The sequence below is a fragment of the Enhydra lutris genome, unplaced genomic scaffold (genome assembly GCF_002288905.1).
Source record: "Enhydra lutris kenyoni isolate GAN:26980312 unplaced genomic scaffold, ASM228890v2 scaffoldscaffold30, whole genome shotgun sequence".
Classification (NCBI taxonomy): Eukaryota; Metazoa; Chordata; class Mammalia; order Carnivora; family Mustelidae; genus Enhydra; species Enhydra lutris.
In genome coordinates this window covers 18,602,843-18,616,198 of record NW_019154114.1, presented here as the reverse complement: position 1 = coordinate 18,616,198, position 13,356 = coordinate 18,602,843, and the positions used below count along the sequence as shown (strand labels likewise).

General features: G+C 54.8%; 1 protein-coding gene across 2 annotated transcripts in view; it reads left to right on the top strand.

The window, feature by feature from the left end:
* LOC111152902 (TBC/LysM-associated domain containing 1) overlaps positions 1-11,119 on the top strand; it is an 18,451-nt gene extending 7,332 nt beyond the window's left edge. For both annotated transcript variants that reach the window (XM_022511635.1, XM_022511636.1), the window contains 6 exons: positions 1,874-2,104; positions 2,429-2,573; positions 4,859-5,287; positions 7,745-7,863; positions 8,778-8,957; positions 9,416-11,119. In XM_022511635.1, the coding sequence (XP_022367343.1) occupies positions 1,874-2,104; positions 2,429-2,573; positions 4,859-5,287; positions 7,745-7,863; positions 8,778-8,957; positions 9,416-9,529 (1,218 nt within the window). In that variant the 3' untranslated portion in view covers positions 9,530-11,119. The remainder of the gene's footprint in view (positions 1-1,873; positions 2,105-2,428; positions 2,574-4,858; positions 5,288-7,744; positions 7,864-8,777; positions 8,958-9,415) is intronic.
* The last annotated feature ends 2,237 nt before the right edge of the window (positions 11,120-13,356 follow it).

Below are 13,356 nucleotides of genomic sequence, written 5' to 3'. Positions count from 1 at the left end.
AGGGAGCCTGCTTCCTCCTCTCTCTCTCTCTGCCTGCCTCTCTCCCTACTTGTGATCTCTCTGTCAAATAAATAAATAAAATCTTTAAAAAAAAAAAAAAAAAAAAGATTTTATTTATTTATTAGAAAGAAAGAGAGCGTGGCAGGGGAAGGAGCAGAGGGAGAAGCAGACTGCCTGCTGAGCGTGTTGCTGACGCCAGGCTCGATCCCAGGACCCTGAGATCATAAGCAAAGGCAGACGGTTACCTGACTGAGCCACCTGGGCGCCCCTTGGGGGACACTTCTAACTTGAGGTCAACCACGGGGCCAGCGCTGCATTCTGGCTCTTAAAGTTTTGTCCGCTGATTTCCCTCCAAGACCGAGCCACCCAGGTGTCCCTCCATGGGGTTTTGTTAACATCATGTTTGAATGCCCAGACTGAGCAAGACAGTGGCCAAGAGAGCCCTCCAGCCCACCTTCCTGGGCGATGAGGAGGGCTGCATCAGGGGAGGGCAGTCTTGTAGCTGCCTCTTCCGGAAAGTGCAGGGTGGGAGCTGGTGGGGGCCTTGGAGATCCTACAACATGCTCCCGTTCCAGACGAGGAAACCGCCCGGGGAGGTCATCCGGGTCACAGTTCTGTGGGGGGTGTATGCGGCACTTGGGGGTGTACATGGACCTCTGCTAGACCCAGGCACCCCGGTCTGCTGGGTCACCCACAAAGCCAAAGCAGGCAGAACCCCAGGCCAGTTAACGGCGTGAGTGCAGGGTTGGGTAGCAGCGTTCCCGTGTGTGTATCGTAGCACACGGGGAAAAGGTGATCAGAAGGCCCTGGTGACCAGGGAACGTTTCTTCCGGGGAAGCAGCAGAAGTTGCCTTTTCAAGAGAACCTGGAGACCACGGACAGAAGTAGGACTCCTCTTGAGATGTGAGCTCTGGAACCTCCCTTACGAGCTTGTGGATATCCGTGTTGTCCCAGACTGCCAACACAGGGAGCCATTGGAGAGAACCCGGTGTTCAGACCCTGCTCAAAGGAAGCTCGGGGTTCCGTTTGGGAATTGCGTTCTCTCCGTCTTTCCGTAATCCCTGGAGCAATTCGCATTGCATGTTGGAGTGGAACAGGAAAACGGTGTTTACAGAATGTTACTGGCAAGATGTTATTTAAGATTTAGTTTTAAAATTGGGGCGCCTGGGTGGCTCAGTCAGTTGAGCGTCTGACTCTTACTTTCTGCTCAGGTCATGATCTCGGGGTGGTGAGATCAAGCCCCGCGTTGGGCTCCATGATCAGCACAGAGTTTGCTTGAGATTCTCCCTCTGCCTCTCTCCCATGCTCACTTCTCACTTGCACTCTCTTGGTAAAATAAGTTAAAAAAAAAAAAAAGAATTAGATTTAAAATTTAAATAAAACTTAAGTAAAAATACATATTAAACACAAAGACTTTGGGTAAGAGGAGCTGGCTCCCCTATCTAGAGGAGAGCAGATCAGTTATGCACACAAGTACATTCCGTGGGTTAATAAATTCAGACATGCACGTGGCCACTGTAGTCTAGAATGAAGGTGTAAGCAGAGTGAAGAGCAGGCGGTGGTCAGGGGCAGGAACAATGTGACCAGTCTTGGGGGGACTGGAAAGTTTGGAGGACAGGAAGGGAATAGACTCTGGAAGAGTCTGATGGCCAAGGTGAACTGCATGCCAGGACACATCAGGCATGTGCATTTTGGGGTGATGTGATTCTGTTGGGTGGGGGAGAGAGGATACATGTGGGGTTTAGGAAGGTTGAGTGCTGGTGGAAGCATCTGGAAGTGGCAGTGGTCACTCTTGGTGCCTAGTCCTTTTCCTGTGATCCTACCATGCGTAGTTCGACCCCGTCCAGCCTTTTCTCCCACTTGTTCCCAACAGAAGCATGTTGGGGAAGCTCTTCCCCCGGAGATGGTCACCAGACTCCATGATGGCATGCGGAGGGTCGACCTGACGGGGAAGGCCAAGGGGCCCAGCGACAACGTCTCCCAGGAGCAGTTCACAGTGTCCATGTCCCACCTATTGAAGGGAAACTCCGAGGAGAAGAGTCTTGTAATCCTGAAAATGATTTCTGCCACAGAAGGTCCTGTGAAAGCAAGAGAAGTCCAGAAGGTAGGTCATGAGGCCATTAGCAGCCATGCCAAGCAGCCTTGGCTGTCCTCAGGTGGGGACTTGGGACGGTGGTACAGCTGGTGGAGGCACATGGAGCTGTCCCCCTCAGGGACTCTAGACCACATCACTGGTGAGGTCAGGACTTCCGGACAGAGGCCTTGGCGAAATAGAACTGGAACTCCTACCCGGTAACATAATCTCTTCCCACGTTGTGGCCCATTGTAGTCGGCATTGAAGAGATAAAGCGCCCTTCCCTGTGTTGCTAGGATGTAGGCTGTGGGTCATGGCGGAAATGTGACGAATGGTAAAACCGTGGTCTTGCAGTTTACAGAGGATCTGGTTGGCTCTGTGGTGCATGTGCTCAGCTACAGACAGGAGCTGAGAGGCTGGACCCAGAAGAGAGGCCCAGATCCCCCTGCCAGGGTGCAGGCGTTGGCCGCCCAGCTCTTCTCCGAGATGGACATTCAAGGCAAGTGCCATGCACACCCACCCACAGAGACCTTCACACGGAGACTGGTACCACACGGCCTCGGTCACTGTGGCCTTGCAGGGAAGTTTTGAAATGCATAAATGTGAGTCGTCCAAGTTTTTTCCAGATTATCTTACTGGTTGGCCATGAAACATGCCTTGTGATAAATTTAAAAGGACTGAAATCATACAAAGTGTGATTCTTCGACCACAGTGGAAAGGAATTACAAATCAGTAATAAGAGGCATTTGGGAAAGTCCTAAACATGCAGAAATTAATGTAATGGTTCCTAGTATTCTTCATAATGGTTATTCTGCAGGATCAGTAGTGATGTCCCACTTTGATTTCTGATATTAGTCAGAAGGCTTAGGCTTAGGCTTTTTATTTATTTATTTATTTTTAAAGCTTTTTTTCTTTCTTTCTTTTTTTATTTTTTAACTATTTATTTATCAGAGAGAAAGAAAGCGTAAGCAGGGGGAGCAGCAGGCAGAGGGAGAACCAGGCTCCTTGCTGAGAAGGAAGCCTGATATGGGGCCCGATCCCAGGACCTTGGGATCATGACTCAAGCTGAAGACAGACACTCAACCCACTGAGCCACCAGGCGTCCCAGTTTTTTATTTTCTTGATCAGTCTAGTTGAAGGTCTATCCATTTTTGGTGGATGTTTTCACAGAGCCAGCTTTTTTTTTTTTTTTAAAGATTTTATTTATTTATTTGACAGAGATCACAGGTAGGCAGAGAGGCAGGCAGAGAGAGAAGGGGAAGCAGGCTCCCCGCTGAGCAGAGAGCCCAATGCAGGATTCGATCCCAGGACCCTGAGACCATGACCTGAGCAGAAGGCAGAGGCTTAACCCATGAGCCATCCAGGCACACCTCCAATTTTTGATATAGTTGGTTTTTGCTGTCTCTTACTATAATCTTCTCTACCCTAGTCTTGCCTTTCTCTTTGGTTGCTTCACATTTAGTCTGGTCTCCTTTCTCTAGTTTTCTGAGGTTGAGGGTTAGGTTATTGACTGGAGATCTCTCTTTTTCAATATAGGCATTTACAGCTATACATTTCCCTCTAAGTACTGCTTTAGCTGTGTCCCGTAAGTTTTGGTGTGTTGTGTGTATGTGTTCAACCCTCTCAGCCTTTTCTAACTTGTGATTCCTCTTTTGGTCTGTTGGTGACTTAGATGTGTGTTATTCGACTTCTATGTGTTCGTGAATTTCCCAAATCGGCTTCTTTTGTTGATTTATAATTTCTTTCCATTGTGGTTGAAGAACATGCCTTGTATGATTTTAGTCCTTTAAAATTTACTGAGGCATGCTTCATGCACTCCTGTACGATCTGTTCCAGAGAATGTTCCATGTGCAATTGAGGATAATGTGTATCTACTATCATTGAGTGAGAAACCGTATACATTGGAATTTCCTTGGGATTTAAAAATAGCTGTGGTGAATCTCTGCGAAGTAGATTTATTTTTATAAAAGCATTATTTTATTATAAAGCTGAACTTTAAAAGGCGGTTTGAAAATGGTCCTGTTTCAAAATCAAGTGATGAATTTGGAACTTTGACAGGAGAATAACATAATATATGTAAAATATCAGGGGTCAGCCTTCCGGTATCCCCACCGTGTCCCCTCCATTCTCGGAGGGTAAGCCATAGAAAACACGACTGTGGGGTCAAGCATAATTCCTAGTTAATGACACCCATCCTTCCCAGATAAATTGGCAGTGGGGGTGTCTTGTAAGTTACCAGCCCTGCCCTGACTTGCCTGGAGAGGGTCACAGTTCTAGGGCCTTTCAAAAGAGCTGTGTTGGGTGGAAGCCTGTCGAAGAATGGTTTTTGGCCTGGCTCTCTTGGGTACACCTGCTGGGGGCTTCAGGACCGGGTGTAGGGGTGAGGCCTGGCTCCCTCCTGGGCCTCTCATGTGTGGCTCGCAATGGGAAGAAAAGATGGGCTGAGATCAGTGTAGGCACCAAGGCAAGCCACGTGTGAAAGGTTAAATATTCTAGTAGCCACATGGAAAGAGTAAAAAGGAACAAGGGGAGTTAGTTCTAAGACGTCCGAAGGATGCTTGAGCATCGGTGATGGATATAAAAAGTGACAGATCTTGAGTTGCTTTTTCACACGGGATCTTCGGAACCGGGTGTGCGTTTTATACTTAGTGCGACTCTGTTTGGACCAGCCATGCGTCAGGCGCTCAGAAGCCACGCGTGGCTCCCATGTTGGGCTGCCTGGGTGTGGGGAGTGGATGTCCGGGGACGCGGTGGCCACACGGTTTGGGTCTGTCCCTCCCCAAGGTGGCGAGAAGCTTCCGGGGCCTCAGCAGCTGGACCGTGAGTGTGACCGAGCCACGATCGAGGCCTGGGTGTTCAGGGCTCCCCTCGTGGCCACGTTTCTGAGCGTGGTCGTCCACCGAGGCTTCCTCCTCCTGCGCTCCCCCCTCGACCTGGCCGCCCTCGTCCCCGAGCGTCACGTTGACCAGGAGAGGGTGTTCGAGAGCGTCCTGGACGTCCCGTCGGTCATCTACATCAACTCCCACCTGCGCCGCGAGCAGCAGCAACGTTGGCGGCTGCTCTTCTCGTCCGAGCTGCACGGACACAGCTTCGCCCAGCTGTGCGGCCGCGTCACCCGCAGGGGCCCCTGCGTGCTGCTGCTGGAGGACCACGCCGGCCAGGTGTTTGGCGGCTTCGCCTCCTGCTCCTGGGAGGTCAAGCCTCAGTTTCAAGGTGAGACGGGGTCCCCCACGGCGCCCGCGGCGGCTCGGTGCTCCTTGAGCGTTCGGTCTCGCGGCTGCTGCCTGGGGACGCCTGCGCCGCCCGAGGGCGTGAGTGTCCGGAGCCTTTCTTCGGCTCCTCCGCGGGCGTCTCTGGACACGGTGGGGAGGACAGGAGCAGGAGATGCTGCTTTACGTGGTCTAGGGATTGTGGCAGCAGAGAAAGGGACACAGGACAGGTATCCCCACCCTGGGTCTCAGGTGAGGAGGCGACACCATTATTAAACCACATGGGTCAAGGCCCCGGGGGAGGCAGGGCTGGGGTCACTTCTGCTCGTCCTGTCTGGTGGATGGCTCTTGTCCCGGACCCTCCCCTATCCCTGGACGGCCCGTTCCCCGCCGGTGCGTCTGTTCCACGGGGTCTGCCTTTCTCCTCCGCCCTGGTTTTCCAGTCTTGGGATTTTTGTTGGCAATTCGAGCTCCCCTTGCGTGGCTTTCAGTGCACTGGGGGAAAGTCTCTGGAGTAAATACTTCCCCTTCCTTAAAAAAATGTGCCCCGATCAACATTTTTCAAGGATCATTTATCTCCTGGGTCATGGGCTGTTCTCACACTTAAAGGTACACCTGCCTTCCCAGGTCTGACACTGCTGCGTGTGCCTTGACTTGTGGCCCTGGTGCCTGTGTCCCCGGTGGGTCCCCCCAGTGGCGCATTGGGGGACTTGCCCAGGGGCTCTGAGACCTGATGCAGTCCCGCCCTCATATCCAGGAGCCTGGTGGTTAATACCCTCCCAGTCCAGGTCCCTAGATGTGAGAGACTAATGCCACTCGCTCTTCGGGGATGGGGACCATGAGTGTGAATGGGAGGGTCCTGTGTCCACCCCCCACCTTCTCTTAGGCCATTCCTGCCAGTGTTGCTCTTCTCGCCTCCTGACCGGCCCCTGGTTTCCATCTTGCCTCCAGTCCACTTGCCACATCCCAGCACATCTGACGTGGTGTCTTCTCTTGGGACCCTTGAATGCTGCCTGTAGGGGCACGTGTTGTATCTCCAGCCTCATGACTGGCGTGTATCCCCCCGTGCTCTGTCTCCCCAGACTTCCTGCGGGCTGGGCTCCGTCTCGTTCTCAGACTGAGCACATGCTGCCCCTTCTCTCCGCCCGGCCTGTCTGCTTGACCAGCTCCTTGTCGGGACTCAGCCCCAGGAAGCCTTCCCAGAATGGGAGGGTCATGGGTGCCCTGTGTGTCCTGTCGTACGTGCACTCTGCACACCTTCCCTCATGAGGCAAGGCTCTGCAGGCCGGGAGGCCGTGTCCCGGTGCAGAGTTGACAGTGTGAGGGAGGTCGTCGTTGCGGCTGGGTGGGGGTTGGGAGTCGTGAGCGGAATCCCTGAGATCCTGTTGTTTTCAGGATTTAGTTTTCTCTGAGGTTGCGGACTATTCCAGATCTTTAATCCACGGTTGCTACCGGCTTTTCCCCACTGTGTCAGGGATCCCAAGACCACCCACATGTCAGGGACTCTCTGGGAGAACCTGTGGGCCTCAGGGTATGGTCACCCTCGTGGCTGTGATTAATTAGAGCGAGAGGACGTGGAGAGCGAGAGGACATGGAATGAGGTGGGCAGAGGGACAGGCGCCGGCTTCTGGAGCCCTCTCCTGGGGGTCCCACGGGATTCCCCAACAGTATCGTCCACCAGCAAGGACCGTTAGGGGCTCGGCACCCGGCGTTTTCCTGGGGGGCCGGTCACGAGAGTCCCCAAACCCCAGAGTCCCGGGAGGAAAGCAAAAGCAGGTGTTCTGTGCCAAGCACACTGTTTGCACGGGGCGCCCCTCAACATTTCTGGGAGTGGGGGACCCTCCCCAAATCCACGCTCCCGGACACCAGCCCGGGACCTTTCTGGGGGCCACTGTCTCAGCCCTGCCTTGTCCACGCACTTCTGCACCTCGCCTTCCTCATCACGGGGTCTGGGGGGTGAACGAGGCATCCTCCCTGAGCCCCGTTCAAGGCTTTGGGGGAACGACAGGCTGCTGTCTGCGCGGTGGGAGGCTCTCGTCCGCGTCTCCCAGCTCCTCTGGGATTAACTCCGGGTCGGCTCTGCTGGTCTTCGTGTTCTCCAGCAGCAGGAGCTCCGCGAGGGACAGTGGGCACACACAGTTGGCAGGTGTTCCAACTTGAGTCCGCACTGTCCCGGGACCCGAGGGCGGACGTCCAGCAGAGGGCGGCCTCGCATCACAGATGCAGGACCCTTCAGCGCCTTCCCACCCTGTCTGTCCTGGGAGCTGTCCCGACCTTGAGGTGATGCAGCAGCCCGGCTGTCCCTCCTGGCTGGTCACCGTTTCTGCGGTTGGAAGGCCCGCGGCTTTGGGCGCAGCAGCAAGGGGCTTGCTTTCCCTGGGCCCCAGTTCCCCAGAATTATGCGAAACGGTGCTGTGTGGGATCGTCGATGCAAGCTTGTCCCCACTCTGGTCCCTTTCAGGGGACGACACGTGCTTCCTGTTCTCCATCTCGCCCCGCATGGCCGTGTACACGTCCACGGGTTACAACGACCACTACATGTACCTGAATCACGGGCAGCAGACCATCCCAAACGGACTGGTAAGGACTCGGGGAGCCGGGGCTGTCCCACCTCCATGATGTCCTTCCTTCGGGGGGGCCAGTCCCGACATGCCTGGGCTGACGCTTTCCCCGCGAGCCAGGGGAGCCGCGTGCCTGTGCTTATGGGTGTGGCCTATGGTCACTCCGCTCTGCCTGGGCCTCAGTGCCGCGGCGAGTGACAGCTCGGACGGTTCTCGCCAGTGAGGTCGGGCCCTGCTGGGCATGTCCATGACTTGTGTGCAAAGGGTGGGTTCGGCCAGTTTTCCTGGGGTCACCTGGTTGGGCCATGGCCTTTGTGGCTGGAGGTGAGCTGGAGAGGGGCACACCCAGATCTGCGCTCCTGGGAGCCATCAGGAGCAGTCCGGGGTGACTCATAAAACTGGGGCTCCCGTCGGGGTGAGTGTACCTCCCGTCTGTTCATTCTGCAGCCCGGAGACTCAGCCCTGGGAGGAAGAGGATGAGGGTGCGGGCCAAGGGTGGAGCTGGGATGGGTGTCCCCACACTCTGTACCCCAAAGCAGCTCCCTAGTGCCTGCTTGGTTTGGCTGGGAAATGGGCCTCCTGCCAGCACCACAGCCGATTCCTTTCCTGTGCTGCGTAACCCAAGGCACCTTTTGGGAAAGCCCAGCTCTGTGCTTGTAGAGTGGAGGCCGGAGAAGGCTGGTCCAGCCTGTCTGGGTGGAAAGGGCCCCCGTGCTCTGCTCTTTCCTGGGCTCACCATGAGGCTCCTGGGGGGGCCCCCTGAGGACCCCAAACACCTCCCAGAAAGGACAGTTGGGGGGCCTCTGGAACAGCACCCAGTAGGTCCTCACGAATCGCCAGTAGTCAGCCCAAGGGAGAAGCAGCCCCGTAAGTCTGGCGGCTTCCACTGAGGCAGCTTTGCTCCCCCCACCCCCACCCCCCCCTCCCCAACAGGGCATGGGAGGACAACACAACTACTTCGGGCTGTGGGTCGATGTAGATTTCGGGAAGGGACACAGCAAGGCCAAGCCCAAGTGCACCACCTACAACAGCCCTCAGCTGTCGGCCCAGGAGAACTTCGGCTTTGAGAAGATGGAGGTGTGGGCCGTGGGGGACGCCTCAGGCTCGCAGCAGGTGAGCGGGGGCCGCTGTCCAGCTCTCTCCAAGCTGCCCCTTTCACTGCTCCGTCTGGAGGTCGTTTATCCTCGGTCCCAGCGGCTGCTGCTGGACAGAGAGATGCTCGTGGGCACGCAGCAGGGCCGGGAGTCCCGTCGCGGTCCCTGGGGTTTCGTAGAGTGAACCCTCCTGGAGGCGGGGCCCTGCCCAAGGCTGGAAGCTGGGGGGCTTGTGGCGCGTCTTCAAGGTGAGGGAGGTCCGGGCTTCCTTCTGGTCCTGTGGTTCTGCAGTGAGCCGTCCTCGGGCCCTCTGCGCCCCGTGAGCTCCCAGCGATGGCATCCTGGGGTCAGAGCGCCGGAGCCCCCTCGGTGTTTTCAGGATGCTGATGGTGCTGTCGTGAGCTTACAGTCAGCAGGACGTTCGGGCTCGATGCTGGCTCTCAGGGAGATGTTCACATCCCTTCCTTTCCTCCCAAGGCCAAGAGCAACAAGAGCATCCTGGACGTGGACCCCGAGGCCCAGGCCTTGCTGGAGATCAGTGGGCGGAGCCGCCACAGCGAAGGGCTCCGGGACATCCCGGAGGCTGAATGAGGTTTCCCAGAGCTCGGGCCTTCCTGGGCGCCGGCCCTGGACAGAGGGCGGCCTGCGGGGCCCTCCCCGTCGCACGTGTTCAACACAGGGCCGTGCTGGCCACGCCCAGCTGGTCTGGGACGCGCTGAATCGGACTCAGTAAAATTCCTTCGGTGCCGCATGTGGATTGGTGGGTACGCTTCGCAGGAACCCTGGGTGTCCGTTGGTAGCTTAAGCTTTTTAGTCTGTTTCTCGTCCCTGAAATCCGGAGACATGGACGCTTGAGACCTCCGCCCGAGTTCGCGTCTGCTGGGCACGCGCATTCCGGCCGTGCAGGGCAGGGCTCCGCCTGCCGGGGTCACCTGGCCCCCCGCTCGAGCCACTGCAGTTGAAAACATGCCTCGATGTTCCCTTCCAGCTGGTAGAGGGCGGGGACATTGGGATGTGAGTCTCCGTGTGCCTTTTGGGGGCAGCTTCCTATGACCTAAAATTTGTGTATTTATCAAAAAGCATAAACAGCGAGAGAGCAGGTGTCCCCACAGGTGTTTGTAATAGGGTCCCCTCTCCCCCCACCTTTCTCAGCTGCTTTTAAATGAATCTGTGCCACAGTCTACACGGGTTCCAGGCAGTTCCATTGCTAACTTAAATGGGAATTCGGAAGCTCTGAGAGGTCCTCTGGCATGAATTAGTGGTGAGTAACGACCCTACTGGCCTGGGTTCCTGACCACCGCCTCAGTGTCACTGTCCAGCCCAGTGGCCCCCAAAGGGGTGATGGGTCATCTGACAGCAGGGACTCACTTGAAATGGACTTGAGTGATCCCGGCGAGCTGACCATGACCCTGGGTGAGGGTCTGAGGCCGGGCCAGGGAATCGAAGCCTGCCTCGAGAAGTCCCTCCTTCCTGGACGGAGCTGTGGGCTCGGCTCTGAGACCTACACCTGGTTCTTGGGTCTTTCGCTGTCAACTTGAACTTTCTGGAGATGGGACGGATATGGGGCCTTTCACTCTAGAACCTGCCTGCTTAGAAGCCACGGTAAGCCAAGCTGTTCGCATCTGGCAGGTGTGGCCTTTTCTCCCGGGGGGCTCCCCAAACTTTGCCCTTAGCAGTGCCCCCGACTGAGCAGAAGGCCTTGCAAATGAGCTTTTAAAAGAAAAATGCGTGTCCAGACTACGCAGAGGGGCGGCGGCCTGACCTGGACATAGTCGTGATCGATTTTCCTCCTGAAAGGCCAGTTTTTCATAAGCTGCTCAGGTACATTGTGGGGTCTCCCCAGCCGGTGGGGTAGTAGATCGGGGCGGGGAGGCTCCTCGGATATCCTGACCATAAAACCAAAGAGTTAGGTCGGTCCTGCTCCTTCCATCTGTTCTGGAATTTCTTTTGATAAAAAAGCAACTGAGTACCTCACTAATAACAGGTGTGTTGGTGTTTGTACCTCGAGCCCCGTCGTCTGGCTGTCAGGCTTGGATTTTGTTGGTGGACGCCCTGTGCTTTGGGTCTCTTGTCATCAGAGGGCAAGTGACAAGTGGGGACCCGTTCACCAGGAGGGCACGCTTACACAGGGCAAGGCAGGGTCCCAGCCCAGGCGCTCGGCCCCCTGGGGGTGCGGCCCTGCCAGTGGGCCTGTCTCACTGGGAGGATCTCCGCACACAAACCTGTTGAGGGTGTCGCCGCAGCGAGGACCACCGGACCTGGGAAACCCCAGGCCTGGGACACACACGGAGCTGGTCTTACCAGCTTACAGGGTTTTTCCATGCAACAGAAATAAGGATTCGGGACCAGTTTCTCCGTAAGTGAAGACCAGTCAGGGCCGCAGAAGGTGCTGGATGGAAGAGGTAAAAGGATGGGGGTCCATGGTGTCAACATGGCTTCCGTGACCGGGAAGCCTCCGTGGCCGGGACCGTGGCTCTGCGGCCGGTCGTGGCTATCGCGCCTCTCCTGGAGTGTGTCTAGATGTGATTTTAGTCGGGACGAATGAACTATTAGGAGTTGAATTGTTGAATCAATGCTGACCGACGAGCAAACCTCTCGAGTTCAGTTTATGCTCCGGACGCCCCTCCGTGCCTGTAGGCCGTGTGTACCGACACCGTGTTAGGACGGTTTTCGTGGGCCTGGCGTTTCCTCTGAGTGACCGTGTGGCTTCAGCTTTCAAACGCCACCTGGGTCCTGCCCTCCACCTGCTTCTCTGGGACGCGGGTTTTCTTTGGACCGATTTGCGAGAGTGCCTTTTCAAAGGAAGCATTTGTTCGCTGAGTACTTTTTCCAGTTTGTTTGGCTTTATTTTTGTATGTGCGAATGACGCATTTGTCCCCCTGTTTACCAGCATTTCCTTGTAAGGCTTGAGATTTGTAGTTTGCTTAGAAAGCTTTTTTCCCCCACTCTGGGATTTAAAAAAAAAAAAAAATCATGTTTTGTTCTGCTTCTCTGCTCTTCTCTCCTCCTAAATTTTTGACCCATTCAAGATGTAATTTAAATGTACCTCTGTCTTGCCCCCAAATGAATTCTAGTATCTTTTATATTTAATGGTATGTTTCTTTCCCACTGACTTAAAGTACTACTTTCTCGGGGCACCTGCGTGGCTCAGTGGGTTAAGCCTCTGCCTCTCGATTCTGGCTCAGGTCATGATCTCAGGGTCGTGAGATCAAGCCCCATGTCAGGCTCTTCACTGGGCGTGGACTCTGTTTGGGCTTCTCTCTCCTTCCCCCTCTGCCCCTTCCCCGCCCCCTACCCAAAGTAGGAGAAGGGAGGAAGGGGAGGGAGAGGAGGACCACTTTCTCATCCCCTGCATTTCTCTACGAACTCTGGTCTCTGCTTCATGCTTTAAGAACTGGAGTTTGATGATAAAAAGAAGAGCTGTTCCCCGCTGACTTCTCTGTTTTGGAAATTTCCTTCCTGTGCCTGCCTGTTTGCTTTCTCTGACCTTAGATAACCGTTCTAAAAAGGCTGCGTTTCGGAGATGGCGCTCCATGGGGATCAGTGTAGGCAGAGCTGACACCTGGCACAAGTGGCTTCCTCCTGCCCCAAGGACAAAACATCTAAGTTTGCCGCCTAGATTTCGTTGTTGGTGCTGGCTTTGTCTGTGGACTTTTACCCCTGATGATTGATTGAACACAGGAAGGTTTTTAAATTTCTCTGCCTAGTTTTGTACCCAGCTACCTTGCTGAATTTTTTGGTCTGGGGGTTTTCAACCTGGGGTCTGCATCAGAATGTTCTAGAAGGTGTGCTAAAGGGCAAGGTGGTAGGGCTCCCTCCGACCCCAGCTGAGTTTCTGACTCGGTAGGGCTGGGGAGGGAGCGGAGAGTGGACATTTCTGATGACTCCCCAGGCTGGTTTTTGGCTCCCGAGATCCCTTCTTTTTCCCTCCAGCCTTCCTGACTTGTATACAATTAGTGAACCCACTTACTATGATTGTGTGGACCTGAAAATGAGGATAGTTTCCCTACTCTTGGAATTTCTAGATCTTTTCTTTCTCTGAGTTGACCAAATCAGCAAATACCTTCAGAATTTCAGTAGCGATGATGCCCCTTCCCACTCCTGACTTTAATGCAGATGCGTCTGGTTTCTTACCATGAAGCAGATGCTGGCTTTGCAGATAGATTTTTGTGTTAAGATTCCTTTATTTGTATTTATGTTAAGAGTTTTATCCAGATGATGAATTTTTTTTTTTTTTAAGATTTTACTTATTTATTTGACAGAGATCACAAGGAGGCAGAGAGGCAGGCAGAGAGAGAGGAGGAAGCAGGCTCCCCGCTGAGCAGAGAGCCGCTCGCAGGCCTCGATCCCAGGACCCTGAGGTCATGACGTGAGCTGAAGGCAGAGGCTTTAACTCACTGAGCCACCCAGGCGCCCTT